Genomic DNA, 21142 nt, shown 5'->3' with positions numbered 1-21142 from the left:
TGTATTATTGTAGCTGAGGACTAACTCCCATTAAGTGCTCACTCGGAATTTGATTGGCTTTTTAGATTTCCAGGATGGACAGCTTAATGAAGCAAAACAAAAACGACACAGAACAAGCTGACTCCTATTCAACAAACATGAAAGAGAGCCATGAGAGGTTACTGCAGGATCAAGAACAGGCACTTAACCAGATATCAGAACTGCAGGTGGGAAATGCAAGAGAAAGTGATCCGGAGATATGGTAATTTAGGTAAAATTGGTTGTTTATTGGAATGTGGAGGGAGAAACAGTTAAATGATTGGGGCTCCATGACAAATATGAAATGTTATTTTGTAAGCCAGCTAATATTTACATTAATTCATTTGAACAAAACCTGCCTTTTGGGGGAAAAAAGTCATAAGTCACATGACTCTAGGTTATATATAGTCCAAAGGTTTATTTGAAGAGATGTCCCCTGATGAAGGAGCAGCCCTGCGAAAGCATGTGATTTCAGATCAACCTAGTTGGACCATAACTTGGTGTTGTGTGACATCTGACTTTGTCCACCCCAGTCCAACACCAGCATGCCCACATCATGCCTTTTGAAAATAAAGATCCTTATTAGGCTGATCTTAAAACTAGAATTTGGAATAAAGACAGACATACACCCTAATTTCCATATCAAATTACAAGCCGCCAGCAGATTTACAGAAAAAGTAAATGGAAAACAGAAAAGGTAAACTTAATTAGTTGGACTGGGAGCAGTCTTCAAGTACGGATTGAATATTTCTGATAATGAAAATCTGAAATATAAACAGAATGACAAAACACTAAGTAGGTCAAGCATCTGTGGGGGCGGGGGGGGGGAAACAAAAACAGGACTTAATGTCTAGGAGTCTGTCAGAGTGGGCTGGGGAGAACCACATAATTACAGAGGGTTGTATGGTATTTTCCTTCCAGCAGCAGGAATATTAATCCCCAGGGCTCAGTGGTAGGAATTGGACAGTGCAGGGACACCACCCATTTGTTACTTGAGGTCATTATCCCTCAGACAACCATGATAGTGATGTTCAGAGAATACCTCCAACCCTGTAGAGTTTGCAAGTGGCCTGTCAAAAGAGCCCTCCTTTCAAAGGTGCACAGGGCCTGATCATAGGACCCAGATTTGGGAAGCAACTTGGCTTCCTGATAGTCACCCTTGAATCCAGCCCCTTCTCCAAGCCCCAGACAGAGAAACATAAAAACATAGAAGATAGGAGCTGCAAGAGGCCATTCAGCCCTTCAAGCCTCCTCCGCCATTTATCACAATCATGGCTGATTGTCCAACTCAATAGCTTAATCCTGCTTTCTCCTTAACTTTTGATCCCATTCCCCCCAAGCGCTATTTCTAACTGGCTCTTGAATACCTTCAATATTTTAGAATCAACTACTTCCTGGGGTAATGAATTCCACAGGCTGACCACTCTTTGGGTAAAGAAATGTCTCCTCATCTCCGCCCTAAATGGTCTACCCCGAATCGTCATACTTCGACCCCTGGTTCTGGACACACCCACCTTTGGGAACATCCTCCCTGCATCTAACCTGTCTAGTCCTGTCCGAATTTTCGAAGTCTCTTTGAGATCCCCCATCATTTGTCTGAACTCAAGCGAAAACGATCCTAACATAGACAATCTCTCCTCGTACATCAGTCCCACTATCCCCAGAGTCAGCCTAGTAAACTGAAGAACTCATAGGCCGGCAGATTTTGGAAAAGTGCAGATGTAGCAGAGCTGTTGTTATGGGTGACTCCAACTTTCCCAATATTGACTGGAACCTCCTTAGTGCAGATGGTTTGGATGGAGCCGTTTTTGTCAGGTGTGATCAGGAGGGTTTCCTTACTCAGTATGTGGACAGGCCGATGAGGGGAGATTTGGTGCTCGGCAATGAACCAGGACAAGTGTCAGATCTCGCGGTGGGAGAACACTTTGGTGACAGTGACCACAACTGCCTCCCATTTACCATAGCCTTGGAGAGGGAAATAAGCACTTACCATGGAAAAATATTTAGTTGGGGAACAGGAAATTATGACACTATCAGACAGGAGTTGAGAAGTATAGATTGGGAGCAATTGTTCCACAGAAAGGGCACAATAGACATGTGGAGACTGTTTAAGGAGCAAGTGTTGTTCCTCTGAGACAGGCAAGTAGGGGTAAGATTAAGGAGCCTTGGATGACTTGAACAGAGAAGCTTCTCATCAAAAAGAAGGCGGCAGCTTATGTAAGGTGGAGGAACCAAGGGTCTAGCACAGCTTAGAGGATTACAGGCTTGCTAAGAAGGATCTCAAAAATGGACTGAGAGCCAGGAGGAGCACTAAAAAGATTTGGCAGGAAAGATTAGGGAGAACCCAAAGGCATCTTATTCATAAATGAGGAATAAGAGAATGATCAGGGAAAAGGTAGGGCCGATCAGGGATAACACAGGGAACTTGTGCATGGCATCTGAGTAGATAGGGGCAGCCCTAACTGAGTTTTTAACTTTGGTTTTCACTAAGGAAAAGGACCTTGTTGTGAATGAGAACTTTGAGGAGCTGGGAAACAGGTTTGAACAAATCAAGATTGATGAAGTTGATGTACAGGAGATTTTGGCAAACATTAAGATTGATAAATCCCCAGGGCCAGACCAGGTTTATTCGAGGTTGCTAATCCACTGGTGAAGATCTTTGCTACCTCACCCTCCACAGGAGTCATACCAGAGGATTGGAGGGAGGCGAGTGTTGTTCCTCTTTTCACGGGGAATAGGGAAATCCCTGGCAATTACAGACCAGTCAGTATTATGTCTGTGATCAGCAAGGTTTTTGAAAGAATTCTGAAGGATAGGATTTATGACTGTTTGGAAGAGCATAGCATGATTAAAGGCAGTCAGCATGGCTTTGCGAGGGGCAAATCTTATTGAGTTCTTTGAGGAGGTGACAAGACAGGTCGACGAAGGTTGAGCAGTGAATGTGGTGTACCTGGACTTCAAGGCATTTGATAAAGTTTCCCATAGTAGACTCATTCATAAAGTCAGAAAGTATGGGATACAGGGAGATTTGGCTCTCTGGATTTAGAATTGGTTAGCTGATAGAAGGTGGAGTGTGGTTGTAGATGGAAAATATTCTGCCTGCAGGTCAGTGATGAGTGGTGTCCTGCAGGGTTCTGTTCTTGGGCCTCTGCTCTTTGTAGTTTTTATAAATAACTTGGATGAGGAGGTTGAGGGGTGGATTAGTAAGTTTGCCGATACATAAAGGTTGGAGGCGCCATTGAGGGTGATTGCATGCTGCAGCGCAACATTGACAGTACGCAGAGATGGGCTGAGAAATGGCAGATGGCGTTCAACCTGGATAAGTGTGAAGTGATGCGTTTTGGAAGGTTGAACTTGAATGCTAAACATAAGGTCAAAGATAGGATTCTTGGCAGTGTGGAGGAACAGAAGGATCTTTGTGTTCAAGAACATCAGTCCCTTAAAGTTGTCACCCAAGTGGATAAAGTTGTTAAGAAGTTAACAGGTGGATCGAGTTTAAGAGCCACGAGGTTTTGCTGCAGCTCTACAATTTCCTGGTGAGACCATACTTAAAATATTGTGTCCAGTTCTGGTCGCCCTACTATAGGAAACATACAGAGGCTTTGGAGAGTGTGCAGAGGAGGTTTACCAGGATGCTGCCTGGACTGGAGGGCTTGTCTTATGAGGAGGGGTTGGCTGAGCTCAGACTTTTCTCTCTGGAGAGAAAGAGGAAGAGAGGTGACCTGATTGAGGTATACAAGGTCATGAGAGGCTTGGATAGAGTTGATAGCCAGAGACTTTTCCCCAGGGCAGGATTGACTGGTACGAGGGGTCGTAGTTTTAAGGTGTTAGAAGGAAGGTATAGAGGAGACATCAGAGGTAGGTTCTTTACACAGAGTTGTGAACGCATGGAATGTGTTGCCAACGGTGATGGTGAAAGCAGAGTCATTGGGGACATTTAAGTGACTGCTGTCCATGCACATGGACAGCAATGAATTGAGGGGAGTATAGGTTGGGTTATTTTCTTCTAGATTAGGATTAATCCTCGGCACAACATTTGTGGGTTGAAGGGCCTGTGCTGTGCTGTACTTTTTAAAGTTCTATGTTCTAAACCTTTTGAAACCTGGTAAACACGTGTCACTCATCCAATTCCAACAGGTCAGAAATGGTTCCTGGTGAAGACCTGGGAGCATTACCTATACCATACACAGCTCCTTGTAGTGGTGTCTAGAATGTACAAATACTAATTTTTGAATGAGTTAAAAATCTCACAACACCAGGTTAAAGTCCAACAGTTTAGTTGGAAGCACTAGCTTTCAGAGTGCTGCTCCTTCATCAGGTAGCTGTGGAGCAGGATCATAAGACACAGAATTTATAGCAAAAGATTACAGTGTCTCGCAACTGAAATGATATATTGAATAAACCTAGATTGCTGCTAAGTCTTTCACTTTTTAGAATAGATTACAGGTTTCAATTCATTAATATGTAAATCCCAGAACTACTTTAAGTCACATTCTTGAGATAACTTAAGGTTTTATATAAAAGTGACATCTCAGCTCAGACAATGCATTAAAGGTGTGAGGTCAGAGTCTGTCTGTATCACAATCTTGAGTCAAACTGGTTCTACTTCCAAAGTAGGAAGTTATAAAATATTACGTGGACTGACTGCCTGCAGATTGTGTGCGCTTTGAGCAAAATAGAATGCATCTAAGAATATAATTCTGCAAATGCACATTCACGCCATAGACTTGTGTGCGCGTGCGCGCGTCCGTGTTTGTGTGTGTGTGTGTGTGTGTGTGTGTGTGTGTGTGAGTGTGTGTGTGAGTGAGAGAGAGAGAGAGATCGCGTATAAGCCTGTGTGTACGTGGTTGACTCTGTGAGGTGTATGTGTGAGAGAGGGGGTCTGCGTGAATATGAGAGTATGTAAGTGTGTGTGTGTGAGAGAGTGTGTATAGTGTAGTGGGGTCACTTGTAGTATGACATGAACCCAAGGTCCTGGTTGAGGCCATCCTCATTGATACTGAACTTGGCTATTAGCCTTTGCTCAGCCCCTCTGCATTGTTGAGTATCCCAAAGTCTACCTTGGCAGATAGTCGCCCGAAGATCTGAGAGTGAATATCCCAGACCACTGAATTGCTCTCAACCGGGAGGGAACACTGCTGTCTGGTGATTGTTGTGCGGTGTCTGTTCATCTATTGTCGTAGAGTCTGCTTGGTCTAGCCAATGTACCATACCTTGGGGCATCCTTGCATGTGGCGTTTGACTTTTGATTGGACGGCAACTCTATTAAGAATGTGCTTAACAATGTAATAAGGACCAGGTTATTTTTGTGTGCATGATGTTGACTGAAGGATAGATATTGGTCAGGGTATCATTATCAGCTCTCCTGATCCTCTTTGTGATGGTGCCATGGGATTTTTGACGCAGGTGGGTTTTCTGTTTCTCTTCAGAAAGTTAGCATCTCTCAGCACTGCCTTGGTTATTATACACTCAAGCCTTGGAGTGGGACTTGAACTTAGAACTTTTGGCTCAGAGCAGAGAGGACGACCAACTGAGCCCCAGATGACCGTGTTATGTACACTAAATTCCTGCCCGGTGTTTCACGTAATTGGTGGCCTCTGATATTTTGCAAAGTTGCTGCCTGACCAATAGTTCAACTTTTTTATTGGCCATTTCTGATATATTTTGACACATTTTAGTTTTCTTCTTTCTTACACCAGTAATCAAATTGATGGGCATTTTGTTTGTTGGTACTTCGTGGCAGACCAGCAATGTGTAAGTACCATTTAACAATTTTAACCTTTTGAAGTTCAACTGTAACTGTAGCTGGTCATCTTTAGATAATTAAAAAGGATGATACACAAAGAAATGACAACATTACATTTGCTTGGTTGCTTGCCTTACAGTCCTTTTATAATTGGAAAGAAACTGATGCTTGGTGAGGGATGGCAGATTAGGTTTTTTGGGGTATGTAGAAAGTTCTGGAACAAGTAAAGACTACAGCAAACTGCCTGCCTTCATATAAGCTGAAGAAGCACCAATATACTTGCTGGAAGGGTGAAGAGAGTTTGGGAAAGGTTTTAACTAACAGACTAACTAAAATACCAGATTTGAGAGCAGAATAGAAGAGTGGGATTAGTTAAGCAGAAAGTTTAGCTAAAATAAATTATTTAAAAATATTGCCACATGTGAAAAGAATACAAAGAGGGAAAACCATGTGGTAGATATTGAAAAGTTTACCGTAAATAAGCAATCACTAGTAAAAAGAATAGGGTTAACATTTTACATATTAACGTCCAGATTGAATGGTGTTTCAGTGAACACTCAAAGCATTCAAGACAAAACTCAAAATTAAAAATGTGAAAATAATAGTGATTTAACATCCCAAATCTTCCAATCAGTGTTGGAAGCCGTGTCTGATGATGACGACGAGACAGAATAACTGCTCACTTTACCTTCCTCTGATTTTTCTGGCCAAAACTTCTAATGGAGGATCCTGCAAAAGCCCTTCTGTGCAGGACATCTAGGAGATATCAGCAAAGGCAATCTGCTCAGAAGCCAAGCCCTCCCCCTAATGCACTAGCTGCCATATTCTAGTAAGTTAAATGTCCCAGACCTTCTCAGTGTGTTACTAAAGGAATTTATGAATGAATGTGTAAGAGATGTTAAGTAGGAATGGGCTGGGTAAGGATTGTTGGTTCTATAGTCATCAGGAGTCAAATTAAGATTGCTCAGGCTAACGTTTAGTTTCATGTAATGCATTTTAATGGCTAGTATTTCTAAGGTGAGGGCACAATACAGCAGAAATCATATAACTATTACAAGCCACATGTACAAAATGCACCACTTCAGATATCCCCATTTGCAGGGAAAAAGAGGTTTGCATGCATTATCATTTGCAGTTACAAATGATCTAATTTTCAGTCAACTGAGATAATTATCATTCATTAACAAAAGTTGTTTTGTTAGTTCTTGTCAGTTCAGTATAGTCAGTCTCTATAGAATATGTTTAATCTAAATCTTTAAATCAGTCAGGTCTTTTAGTGGCACATGGACAAGTTAGTGTTAGCAGTCTGTCTTGTATTTAGTCTTTCCCAAGGTGTCCTTTTTACAAATGTTTGATTAGTTCAAGACATGCCTCTCAGAATCAGCATCTCTGTTGAATTGATGACCTTCCAGAGCATATCAAGCTCTTGTTGTTAGTTATTTGACTTGAATCTGTTCCTTGTTCTGTGCTGTAATATCATTGCACATGCTCAGTAGTCAGGTTGTATGGAGGTTCACATTCTGGTGACACATTAGAAAGAACTTTGCTAATTGGTTGCACTGCTTTCACATCTGTTGGTCATTGTTACATCTCTTAAATTTGTAGAATCCAAGCATAGTCTGTTTGTCATCAGTACCTGACCCAGGTACTTGAGTTTAAGATTTTCAATTGCACCTCTCTCTTCTCACTTCATTCTTTTCAAATTGCACATTCTCTTCTGTCATGCTATGATAACTGCCTCTTCTGCTGCCAGCACCTCAAATAACAATTTCTTGGCCTTCTCTTTCTTTATTTTCTTCAGGATTTTGTTAAGGTGGGGCTTTTTGAGGTTGCAGTTGAGGGCATCTACAACTCTCCTCAGTAGATACTGACAAGGTCTCTCAGTCTTATATACTTTAAGATGATATTCATCAGAAAGACATCAAGACCTGCGAAAACATCTTTGTAATATTCTCGGATCTGTTCAGCAGTCCGTGGCTTGCCAAACATTTCAAATCTCTTTTGGAAAGTACGGGGTTATCAGCTGCAGCTTTAAATTTATTTCAGCTGAGATGGGTGTATTTAGATTAATATCTGGTTTCTGAAGTACCAAATCTTTGTTTGCACCATTGAATTGAAACCTGCATTTATTTGTTCCCTTGCGGTGAATATTGTTATATCATATTGCTTCAACTTTACCATGTAGGGCTTCAGTTTAGGCTCACCATTGTAAACTCATAATCTTACATGAACTGTTGATGTCTGCCTGGCTCTCCTTCTGTAATCATCATGTTAACAGTCACAAGCCATCTATCGCTTTTTTAGATCTAATGATGCTAACTCATTGGTATACAGAGGAACCTCAATTATCTAAACGTGATGGGTGGGCAGTATTTCATTCAGATAATCGATTATTTGGTTAATTGATTAATTGCCTTTCCTCTGGGGCTCAAGACTTTTAAAGTCTGTTCCCCGTTCAGGAGACTGCAGCAGCACGCCACCCCCCCCCCCCCCCCCCCCCGCCTGCCCCCACCCCCAGAACCCCGTCCAATACCACCCCCCACCCCATCTAACCCCAGTCCCCCCAACCCCATCCAATACTGCCCCCCAACCCCGTCCAATACCTCCCCACCCCAACCCCGTTCAATACCGCCCCATCCAACCCAGCCCTCCCACGTAACCCCGCCCCCAACCCGTTCAATACTGCCCCCCAATCCCTGTCCAACCCTGCCCTCCATCCCGCCCCCTCTCTGGAGCAGCTGACTGTACAAAAACAAGACTGTGACTGCTGCTGCCGCCTTTGTGGGATAAGTCTCCAAATAGCGCGTGCACAGCCACAGCCATGCACAACTTTTTACTGCACTTTTTTGACAGGTTTCATGTTTACCCTGTACAGGACAATGTTGGAGAGATTATCTGGGGAGGGTTTAGGGTTCACCCCTGTGTAGAACTCTAGGGAAAGTGTGGGGAGAGAGAGAGATAGAGGGCAGGAAGTCAGTCATTTGGAGATGGTACCTGTTTAATTACTGTAAACAAAAGATGCAATAACTGTTGGAAACATGTCGTTGATGTAATGTGTCTCTCGGGACCTCGAGATCTCCTATGGATAATCCAATTTTTAGGTAATCCAGGTTCCTCTGTATAATGAAACCTAAGAGTTAGCTACTGAAATCTCTCCAGCCATCTTTATAAGCTTGCTTTACTATATTATCCCTAAATAAAATGGGTACGAACTCAATTAACTCTTTGTAGTTTATAGCATTACTTTCTCCACTCCAGGATATACTTGCTGCTTCTTTTTGTGGGGTGGTCCCCACAATACTTATGTTTTGCACTCTAGCTTTTATCTTCTGTTGACCCTTCTGCAAATATGTTTTCCATTTTTCTAACATGCTATTGTTTCGCCTGGAATGTGTCTCTGTATCATAGAAAGACTCTTCTATTCTTCCATTAATACTGTATAAATATTGGTTGACAACTGTCAAGTTAGTATGCATGCCAATGGCATTCTTGAGAGCAGGCATCTCCTCTCTCAGAAGATTTGCTTTCATAGCAGGATTGACTATGCCTAAAATAAGGAAAAAGAGAGGACTGCGGATGCTGGAGATCTGAGTCACGAGTGTGGTGCTGGAAAAGCACAGCAGGTCAGGTAGCATCCGAGGAGCAGGAGAATTGACGTTTCAGGCATAAGCCCTTCATCAGGAATGATTCTCTTGCTCCTCGGATGCTGCCTGACCTGTTGTGCTTTTCCAGTACCACACTCCAGACTGTGCCTAAAATAATCCTGACTTTCGTGAGGTTGCCTTTCAGTTCTTTCATCTGATATATCTTTCTTCATTCACTTTTTTTTTAATTTCTTACCTCCACCCATATGTATTCTGTCTCTTCTAATCCAAGATCATTTCATCATGCATTAACAGTGTTACCCCACCACCCGTACCTTCCTGCCTGTCCTTTTGAAAGGTCACATACTCCTGAATACTTACTTCCCAGCTTTGATCTCATTCTGACTGTGTCTTACTAGTGAATGTAATGTCATACCCTGTATTTATGCCACTAATTTATTTATTTTGTTCTGAGTATTACCACATCAAAATTAATGGTTCTTCATTTTACCTTTTTACTATTTTAACCATATGGAGTGAACAAATTGCCTGAGGACTAGCATGTGTAATTCTGGGACATCAAAATGGATGCATTTGAACTTCCTGACCCCTGAAAGAGGCTTTTGATACTTCAGCCCTGCTTCTTGCACAGATATGTGAGGATCCAACATTATTCATGGTGCTCTTCCTCCATTTTGTAATTTAATTGTACACCACGACTACATATGATAACACTGCAGAATGTAGCTCTGAACCATTGTTTGCAGAATTGTTTATCTCCTATCCATCACAGCTTTGATTTGGGTAGGTCTGAGCACTTTATTTCCAATTATAACATTTTCAGAAGAAATGGGAGGGATGGGTATGTTAGTAAAGCATTACATCACAGCCACAGAAATCCCTGGATAAAAATCAAATGGATCAAATTAAAACATGGGAAACAAGCTACCATAGTGGGGAGTTGATGTGGAGGCCACAATTTCAGGTACTTACCAGCCATAAGCATATACAATAGTGTAATAACAGTGGGTGGTTTTAACAATCTCCACTTGTACCCGTTATGATCAATATATTACTTTTACATGTTTGAGGCTCCATCCAGAACAGGGATAGATGACTGACATCAGTGTACAATTGGGAAATCATGATCACATCATTAGGTTTTAAATGTAAAAATTGGTAAGGAGACTGAATAGCAAGGTACTGCACTTGGAAACAGATCATAATTACCAATATAAGAAGGTATCTGGATCAATTTAACTGTATGGAAAGTTTGTTAAACAAGTCTGCAAATCAGCAATGGAGAACGTTCAGCTATGCAAGACACAGAATACAAGCATAAGGTCCTTAACTTTATTAATAGAAGTGTAGAGCACAAAGACAAGGGACTGTTGTTAAGACCTTACATCATAGCATTCCAGCTTAGGCAGAAATACTAAACCACACTTTAGGAAAGATGTCAAAAACTTAGAAAAGGTGCAGAAGAGATCTATCAGAATAGACCAGAGATAAGAAACGTCAGTTGTATGGAGAGACTGGAATGACTAGGTTATTCTCAAAGCCAAAAACATTAAGTGCAGATTTAAGAGGTGTCAAAGTCAAGTCAATAAGAAAAACCCATTTCTTCAGGCAGAAGTGTCAGTAACCAGAGAAAACAGATCAAAGGTGGAAAACCCCACAGCAATGTGGGGAAAAAGAATTATGCAGCAAGTTGGTTTGAGCTGAATCAGTGTCTGAAAAGATAGTCGAAGCAGATTCAGCAGCAACTTTCAAAAAGGAATATGATAAATTCTTCAAAAGAAAATGTTATGGAGCCACAAGCAAAGAGCAAGGGAACGGAATTACTTGGATAACTCCACCAATGATACCTGAATGGCCACAGTCAGTGCAATAATATTGATTCTGAGCTGATGACATGAGAATGTTGGTGCAGTAAAGGCTAATGTGGATGATTGGTTCGTTCGATATTTCAAGGTAACATTTTTGACTATTTAGAAATTGATGTATTAATCGATTTGTTAAAGGTACACTTTAATAATGGAATAAACTTAAATGAGTAGAAAAAGGAATAAGTTAGATAGTGAATGTAATTGTCTTTTGAAGATGTACAAAATCACCTCACAATGAAGCTTGGCAGAAAAGATCAGACATCAGGACTAAGAGTAAATGTAGTTTCAGTAAGAGATAGCAAACAAAGTGCTGATTAAATGCTGTTCAGATTGAAGCAAGGTTGCAGTGGTACGTTCAAGGCCCTGATGTTAAAGATGACTTTGTTCTCAGCACATGTTGATGATTTTAACAGAGATCTTGAAGTTCCCTGACAACTACAAAGCAGATTGTTTGGAAAACGATGCAATTACCCATAAAATGCTTCAGAAAAACATTAGCGGATGTAATAATGTGTGAAGTGTGAATAATACACTTGCAAGAATAATGAAAGAGTATAAAGAAGATGCAGCTGTATCAGGCAACCTGAAGTTAATCCTTGCGTGTGAATATACAAATGCAGGTTGCTAAACTCATTAGAAAGCATCATTTTGTCAGAATCAACCAAAACTCTGATATGTTTCGGGTAAAAGGATTGATCCACGTCCCAGCTTTGCATGGGAATTTTCTCCACCAGAAGTGAACAAGACAGCTGATAAAGATAGAACCGAGTAAGAGGGAGGAATTTCCTACTCAGCAAGATTGTGTGTTCACTGATTCACAGGAACTCAGCATTTGTGGACAGTGTAACACCAAGGGAGAAGAGGTGGACTAACCTCCTAAAAGAGCAAAGTAGATCCTATGGAAAAGTAGGAAGTGGAGGGCATGGGACAGTGGGTTTTATTTTTGTTTGCGCTAGCAAAGAACTGGAACAGACGAAATAGGCCGAAATGGCCTCCTCCTTCTGTGTGGACATAACAGTTCAAAGTCAGAGTGAAATATCTGTGAATGCCTGATTTTTCCTATTGAATATTGGCCCGTTAATAAAATTGCATTGTCTGAATTTAGCAGTCTGAAATCTCATAAACCCCGGGATTTGTTAGTGGACCCTTATTAATAGAAAAAAACACTGAAGAGGTGGATGACTATAGAAATCACTGATTCAACTATGGGATTTTCTGAAGCCATGAATGCAAGTAAATAACACCATTTAAGGTGTTCCACCATAACGCTGATAAGAGTGGAGGAAAGGAGGCCATTAGGTACTAGGAGGTTTGCTGACTGAGGAATTAAAGACTCCATTATCTTCCAATATCTATAATTCTGTGTAAATATGAACAGAAGAAGACAAATGGACAAAATAGCTGGCTATCAGAGGAGTGTTTTTTAAAATCCATTATCAGAAGTCAAGTTCCATCACTCCTTTCACCATAAATACCCAGAAATATTCAGCAATTAAACTGTAGAATTATCTTTCAACACTGACACAGTTCTAAAAGATACTCGTTAACTGGTTGCAATCAATAAGAAATAATCCCTTAAATGGTAATGGAAAAATCACATGATCATTTCACTCTTTATATTGTCATGTCAGGAGAAACTGAGAAAGCAGAAGGAACAGCATGAAGCGTTGGTTTCATCCTTACAAAAAGAACAGCATAAAATGAGGGATCAACTATCACAGCAGATAGAGACAAAATGGAAAGAAAAAGTACGGTATGTTACACTCTACAAAAAGTGGCACTTTTCTTTCCCTGAAATTTTTTTTATATTCAGCTATGAAGTCTGTATCATCACTTCAGAAGCTTAACTGCACAGTATAATTGCTTTTACAATCAATTCAGATTTGTAATCAGTTCTGAATATATTTTTGGGTTAAAGTGTTAATATCATTTTGCAAGTATATGGGGAAATAAAACTTTTTGAAGTTTATTTTCTTGACTGTAGATAAAAAAAAGAATCCATGATGCAGTTGAGGATCAGGAGTTCTGGAGCAAATATGACTGCAGTGCTAAGCTACGATACTTGGTTTGGTAATGTAGAGATTGATTCAGAATATTGTTGACACTATTAGGAAGGTATTAGTTAAAGTGAAAACAAATGCTGCAGTAAAAACCTCTTTGATATTTTTGTCCTCACAGACAGACACCGAACAAAGAAATTTAACTTTACAAAATGAGTAGCAAAAAGTCTGTACCACACTGCTATCAAATTTTATATTTTGGAAATAATTAAGAAATAGCTTTTCAAAGCACAACTACTGGAAGCCACTTGTAGCTTGAGTTGGGAAGTAAAAACTAATGAAACACATTTGAGTGACTCAGATTCTTTTCAATTTTCACTTTGATAGGATACCATTCACTGGTTGGTCAATAACTCTTATTGCAAATGCATCAAGAACCTTCAACCATAGACATGCCACTGTATTTCACAACGATATTGCTTTTAAATTCACTGCTTCTAGTGGTTACATAGCTTCATTTTCACTCGTCTTTTTTACATGGTTGTTGACCGTTTTATATTTAAAAAATTACAATCTTTCTCCTTGATCTTTTTGATTGAAATCAGTTAACAAGGGAAATAGAGCAAGTGTAAGTTACACGTCCTGAGCGTGAAATAAACAACCAGCATTGAATTTTTTTTAGAAAATACACTTGCATTCACTTAACAGCTTTCATAATCTGTGACTCTCCTGAAGCTGAAGAAGTACTTTTAAAATTTGTTGTTGTTGTAATGCAGAAGTAAGTTGGAAAACTAAAAGTTTTAGGACATAATTAAATAATATTAGAATTAAAGAGCTTGCCATGTGAAAAATAGAGGAACAAAATGGGAGGCTTAAAAATTCAGCTATTAGTTGCAAGAAAATGAACGTAGTAAGTGCAGAGAGTCCTTAACTAATTCTTATTCAAGGCTATAATCTGCTGTAAATGGAGATACAAGCTGTAGCCTTCCCTCATTTATAACAGATTTTTAACTAACTCCCAACTAGTTCATTATTAACCATTTGCAGTTCACCAATGAATAAAACCACTTCTCCAACCAGATAGGGCATGAGCACCAAGTTTTAATTACTAACCTTACGTCAGATGCATACTTAAAATTATAAAACCTTGGGCATTGATTTGAATGATTAATATGCTGCCTGAAATGTTAAAATATTGCTACAATTTTCTTAATGATGCATAATTTATTACTAATCTTTGAACTAAACAATTTAATCAAGCATAAGATGGCACGACCAACTTAGTAATCATGCAAGACTGCATATTTCCAGCACAAACTGAAATGATATGCTTTATGAGAAAATATCAATTGAAAAGGCGAAGTACTAACTGAGGACAGAATGTCTCACATTGAGACGGGATAAATGTACAAAGGTCCATTGTTATTAGGAAATAGTTATGGTTCTCCCTTTTTATAAAAAAGCCATTTTAAGTTTACATCTAGTAATGTCTCTTAATCTTCCAAACTTTAGTCCAATGTACCATACTGCCAAATTACTGATCATAGGTAGATTTGAGTAAATATTTTCTATGACACTCCTTCCTGACGACATTTGTGAAATTGAGCAGTAAGTAGAACAAATGGTGATGTCAGTGAATATCCAAATTAAAAAGCTGGAGAACATATTTAGAGGAAGTGGAAGGTCCTCAACACAATTTAGGAGCAATTTTGAGAGTTTGGACTACATAAAGTCTTTGATTTGAAGAATTTGTTTCTTAATTCTCTGGAGGTTCTCTTTCCTCCAGTTTTTAATCATGTTACTGTTCCAGAATGTGTAACAAGTAGAAAATGGTTTATGTTTCTGTTATGCCATCTTGTTCTTAATGGTAATGCTTGTGATAACAACACATACTCATCCAGAAATGTAGAGATAGACAGCAAGGGAACAGACCCTTCAGTTCAAGTCATCCATGCTGATCAGATATCCTAAATTAATCTAGTCCTATTTGCCAATACTTGACCAGTATCCTTCTAAACCCTTCCTAGTCATATACCAATCTAAATACCTTTTAAATGTTGTAATTGTTCCAGCCTCCTCTACTTCCTTGAGCAGCTTATGCCATACACACACCACCCTCTGGATGGAAAGGTTGCACGTTGGGTCCCTTTTAAATTTTTCCCTTCACCTTAAACCTATGCCCTCTAGTTTTGGATTCTCCCACCCTGGGGAAAAGACCTAATTGATTCACCATACCTGCGCCTCTCATTACTTTACTTTATAAATCTCTATAAGATCACCCTTCAGCCTCTAACACTCCAGGGAAAATAGCCCCAGTCTATTCAGCCTTTCCCAATAGCTCAAACCTTCTAACCCTGGCAACATCCTTTTAAAAAAAAATCTTTTCTGAACCCTTTCAAGTTTGACAACAACCATCCTGTGGTATGGAGACCAGAACTACAAACAGCCTTCCAAATTTGATCTAACCAACGTCCTGAACAAGCCTCAACATGACTTCCCAACTCCGATATTCGATGCTCTGACTGATAAAGCATACCAAACACTGCCTTCACTATCCTATCTACCTGCGACTCCACTTTCAAGCTACAAAACGACACTCCAAGGTCATTTTGTTCAGTAACACTCCCCAGCACCTTACCATTAAGTGTATAAGTCCTGCTCTGATTTGCCTTTCCAAAATGCAGTTTATCTAAATTAAACTCAATTTGCCACTCCTCAGCCCATTGGCCCACTTGATTAAGACCCCATTGTACTCTGAGGTAAACTTCTTCGCTGTCCACTACACCTCCAATTTTGGTGTCATCTGCAAACATACTAAATGTACCTCCCTATGTTCACATCCAAATCATTTATATAAAATGATGAAAAGCAATGGACCCTTGTGGCATACCACTGGTCACAGGCCTCCAGTCTGAAAAGCAATTCTCCACCACCACCCTCTGTCTTCCACATTTGAGCCAGTTCTGTATCCAAATGGCAAGTTCTCCCTGTATTTCATGAGATTTAACTTTGCTAACCAGTCTCCCATGAGGAACCTTGTCGAATGCCTTACTGAAGTCCATATAGATCGCATCCACTGCTCTGCCCTCATCAATCCTCTTTGTTACTTCAAAAAACTCAATCAAGTTTGTGAGACATGACTTCCCACACACCAAAGCCATGTTGACTATCCCTAATCAGTCCTTGCCTTTTCAAATGCATGTAAATCCTGTTTCTTAGGATTCCTTCCAACACCTTGCCCACCACCAACATCAGGCTCACCAGTCTATAGTTCCTTGGCTTTTCCTTAACACCTTTCTTAAATAGTGGCACCACGTTAACCAACCTCCAGTCTTCCGGCACCTCATCTGTGACTATCGATGGTACAAATATCTCAGCAAAGGGCCCAGTAATCACTTCCCTCACTTCCTACAGAGTTTTAGGGTATACCTGACCAGCTCCTGGCTATTTATTCACTTTGGGGTGTTAAGACATCCAGCAGCACCTCCTCTATAATATGGACATTTTTAAAGATGTCACCATCTATTTCCTCACATTCTAGATCTTCCATGTTATTTTCCACAGTAAACACGGATGCAGCATACTTGTTTAATATGTCCCCATCTTCTGTAGTTGCACACATTGGCTGCCATGCTGATCTTTCTGTACACACTTAACAAATTCCTCTCTACCTAAACCCTTAACACTAAGGCAGTCCCAGTCTATATTTGGAAAGTTAAAATCCTCTACCGTAACCACCCCAATATTCTTACAGATAACTGGGATCTTCTGACAAATATGTTTCTCAATTTCCTGCTGACTATTGGAGGATCTATAGTACAATCCCAATAAGGTGATTATTCCTTTCTTCTTTCTCAGTTCCACCCAAATGTATTCTCAGGAATGGCCTCCCTAAGGTTCACAAGGAGGAGATGTTAGCAATTCTGGAAAGTGGAAAATAGGTAAGATGCCTGGGCTGGATGGGATTTATCCTAGGATTCTCTGGGAAGGTAGGGAGGAGATTGCTGAGCCCCTTGGCTTTGATCTTTGTCATCATTGCTACAGGAATAGTGCCAGAAGACTGGAGGATAGCAAATGTTGTCCCCTTGTTCAAGAAGGGGAGGAGAGACAACCCTGATAATTATAGACCAAAGTGTTGGAAAAGGTTACAAGAGATAAGATTTGTAATCATCTAGAAAGGAGTAATTATATTAGGGATAGTCAACACGGTTTGTAAAGATTAGGCCGTGCTTCACAAACCTTAGAGTTCTTTGAGAAAGTGATCAGACAGGTGGATGAGGGTAAAGAGGTTGATGTGGTGTATATGGATTTCAGTAAGGTGTTTGATGCGGTTCCCCATAGTAGGCTATTGCAGAAAATATGGAGGCATGGGATTGAGAGTGATTTAGTGGTTTGGATCTGAAATTGGCTAGCTAAAAGAAGACAGAGGGTGGTAGTTGATGGGGGATGTTCATCCTGGAGTTCAGTTACTAGTGGTGTACCACAAGGATCTGTTTCGGGGCCACTGCTGTTTGTCATTTTCATAAATGACCAGGATGAGGGCATAGAAGAATGGGTTAGTAAATTTGCAGATGATACTAAGGTTGAAGTTGTGGTTTGTGCCGAAGGATGTTGCAGGTTAGAGAGGGACATAGATAAGCTGCAGAGCTGGGCTGAGAGGTGGTAAATGGAGTTTAATGTGGAAAAGTGTGAGATGATTCACTTTGGAAGGAGGAACAGGAAAACTATGTTCTGGCCTAATGGTAAGATACTTGGTAGTGTAGATGAGCAGGAGGATCTCCATGTCCATGTACATAGATCCCTGAAAGTTTCCACCCAAGTTGATAAGGTTTTAAGAAGGCATAAGATGTGTAAGCTATTATTGGTAGAGGGATTGAGTTTTGGAGCCACGAGGTAATGTTGCAGCTGAACAAAACAGTGGTGCAGCCGCACTTGGAGTATTGCAGACATTTCTGGTCACTGCATTACAGGAAGGATGTGGAAGCTTTGGAAAGGGTTCAGAGGAGATCTACTAACGTGTTGCCTGGTATAGAGAGAAGGTATTATGAGGAAAGGCTGAAGGACTTGAGGCTATTTTCGTTCGAGAGAGGAAGGTCGAGAGGTGACTTAATTTAGATGAAGATAATCAGAGGGCTGGGTAGGGTGGACAGTGAGAAACATTTTCCTCTGATAGTGATGGATAGCTTTAAATTGAGGGATGATAGATATAGGACAGATGTCAGAGGCAGGCTCTTTACTCAGTACTAGGGGCATGGAATTCCCTGCCTGCAACAGTAGTAGACTTGCCAAATTTAAAGGCATTTAAATGATCATTGGATAAACACGTGGATAAAAATGTAGGTTAGATCGGCTTCAGATTAGTTTCACAGGTCAATGCAACATCGAGGGCCGAAGAGCCTGTACTGCACTGTAATGTTCTAAATTCCATGTTCTAAGTGCAGCTGTAATGCTATCCCTTACCAAAAACATCACTCCCCCATCTCTCTTGCCACCCTTTCTATCCTTCCTATAGCATTTGTATCCTGGGATATTAAGCTGCCAGTCCTGCCCCTCCCTGAGCCATGTCTCTCTAATTGCTATGATATCCCAGTCCCATGTCCCTAACCGTGTCCTGAGTTCATCTGCCTTCCCTGTTTGGCCTCTTGCATTAAAATAAATGCAGTTTAATTTATCAGTCCTACCTTGTTCTCTGCTTTGTTCGTGCCTGGCTTGACTGTTTGACTTGCTCCTTTTCCCAACTGTACCAGTCTCCGATTGATCTATATTTCCTCACTATTTCCCTGGGTCCCATTTCCACACACGCCCCCCCACCCCCCCAAACCTCCCAAATCAACCTTACTAGTTTGAATCCTCCCAAGCGGTTTGAGCATGTTTTCCTGCCAGTATATTAGCCCCCTTCCAATTCAGGTTCAATCCATTCTTCTTGTGCACGTCACTTCTATCCCAGAAGAGATTCCAATGATTCAAAAATGTGAATCCTTCTCCCATACAACAGCTCTTCAACCATGCATTCATCTGTTCTATCCTGCTATCCCTGCCCTCACTAGTTTGCAGCACCAGGAGTAACCCAGATATTAGTACTCTCGAGGATCTCCTTTATAAATTGCTGCCTAACTCTCTCTAATTTCCCCTCAGAATCTCATCCTTTTCCTTTCCTGTGTCATTGGTTTCACTGTGTACAATGACCTCCTGCTGGTCCCCCTCTCCTTTGAGAACATTCTGCATCCTCTCTGAGATATCCTTGATCCTGGCACCAGGGAGGCAACACCGATTTTTTTTTTGCTGCTGGCCACAGAAACATCCTCTCTGACTAGAGAGTCCCCTATTACAATCGATCGCTTAGAATCTGATGTACCCCCTCGTTACATTAGAGCCATTCTTGGTAACAGAAATTTGGCTGCTCATGCTGCATTTCCCTGAGTGTCCATCACCCCCTACATTTTCCAATACAGCATATTTGTTTGAAATGGGGATGGCCACAGAAGTTGATGTACAACTTGTACTACTACCTATGTTTCCTGGAGTTAACCCATCTACCTGATTTGTATCTGCGGCTTTTCTCCCTTCCTATTACTGCCATCTATTACACTTCCTAGCTCTTGTAAATTTCTCAATGCCTCTAACTGCCACTCCAACTGATCCATGCGATCTGATAGGATTCACAACCTCAGATACTTCTTACAGACATAATTATCAGTAACGTGGAAACTCTATCCTCAATCCAACAGGAGGAGTGCATCACTCTACTAAAGGCCATCTTTGTTCCTTCACAGTCTACAGATCCTGAAAATAGCACTGTCTTATTGCTCTTAAAAAAAAGTACTCCAGGCTAAGTTAACACTTATGATTTATTTTTTAAATTTAATAAAGAGACAGAGCTCCATAAAACATATAGTCAAAAAAGAACCCATTCCACTCACTATTGTAGATTTACAGCAAGGTTACACTTAAAACTATGCACTTATCTGTTCCTAGCTCTTCCACACAGGTTCCTCCAAGGTCTGCTGTGAATTTTGCTGATGCTAATTTTTCTTAGATGCACTCCAATGTCCAGAGATACTTGAACTCAAACAGCAAAGACAGGAACTGTGCAGATTCACTGCTGGATCAGACAGCAGTATAGGTTTCGTTCTCTGACCATGTGGTCACTACCTTTGTTGATCTTCCTTTTTAAAGTGCTGTTGTTTTGATCTTTTTTCCCCCCAAAAGTTCCAAAACAATACAACACCGTATAAAACAGTAATTGCTGTTCCTGGAATTCAAGGAAATCACCTTAAACACCTAAAATACCACAAAAACGGAGCAGGTCTTACAGCAACATATTTTCCTATCCTCCATCTTGGATTACTCAGAATCCACTTAATGTGAAAGTTTTGCACTTATAAAATGGTTTATATTGTAACAGATATAAAGGACAACCTGAAACCACAGACAAACTCAAACTGCAAACTATGGACAATGTACCAGGTTTGTTTGCAGTTTCACACACCAGACATGCAGGTAAGTTAGATGCTGCAATGAGTTGGGAACAACATCTGTGCATTGGAAATCACTTTGCTAGTAATGCATCACAGAAGCCATCTTGCTGTCAGATTGAATACGTGAACCCAGCCCTATTGCAGGAATAGAAAGATGTCTTTGCTAAATTGTAAAAACAAAATCTCCAATGCGTTAAAACCTGGGAGCCACCAGTTCTTATTTGTGAAGTGGGACCCTGAAGTCAGTGGTGGCTATGTCCTGAGTTCTTGGGGCAGGGATGGTGGGGAGTAACATTTCAGGGGTTTGGGTAAGAATTGCCTGAAATCTCAGGGAGAGCTATACCCTACTCTGCTTTCCTCTCATTACTTGCATTGGATGACCACCTATTCTTTGGAAATTCTCACATGATGACAACACAGGCAAAAC

At 40.6% G+C, this 21142-nt stretch overlaps 1 protein-coding gene across 12 annotated transcripts in view; it reads left to right on the top strand.

Moving 5' to 3' along the window:
* Nucleotides 1-21142, top strand: part of LOC140464516 (protein FAM184B-like) — a 199330-nt gene that overhangs the window by 134092 nt on the left and 44096 nt on the right. For 9 of the 12 annotated variants that reach the window (XR_011955004.1, XR_011954997.1, XM_072560568.1 and 6 more), the window contains 2 exons: nt 66-206; nt 12869-12990. The exons of 1 other annotated variant lie outside the window; for it this stretch is intronic. Coding sequence is in view for 9 of the 11 variants with exons in the window: in XM_072560568.1 (XP_072416669.1) it covers nt 66-206; nt 12869-12990 (263 nt within the window). In the remaining 2 variants the exon portion in view is untranslated. The remainder of the gene's footprint in view (nt 1-65; nt 207-12868; nt 12991-21142) is intronic. 2 more of the 12 variants (XM_072559903.1, XM_072559992.1) reach the window with 2 other exon arrangements.

This window comes from Chiloscyllium punctatum, chromosome 1 (assembly GCF_047496795.1).
Source record: "Chiloscyllium punctatum isolate Juve2018m chromosome 1, sChiPun1.3, whole genome shotgun sequence".
Lineage (NCBI taxonomy): Eukaryota > Metazoa > Chordata > Chondrichthyes > Orectolobiformes > Hemiscylliidae > Chiloscyllium > Chiloscyllium punctatum.
This window is presented reverse-complemented; position numbering and strand designations above follow the sequence as displayed.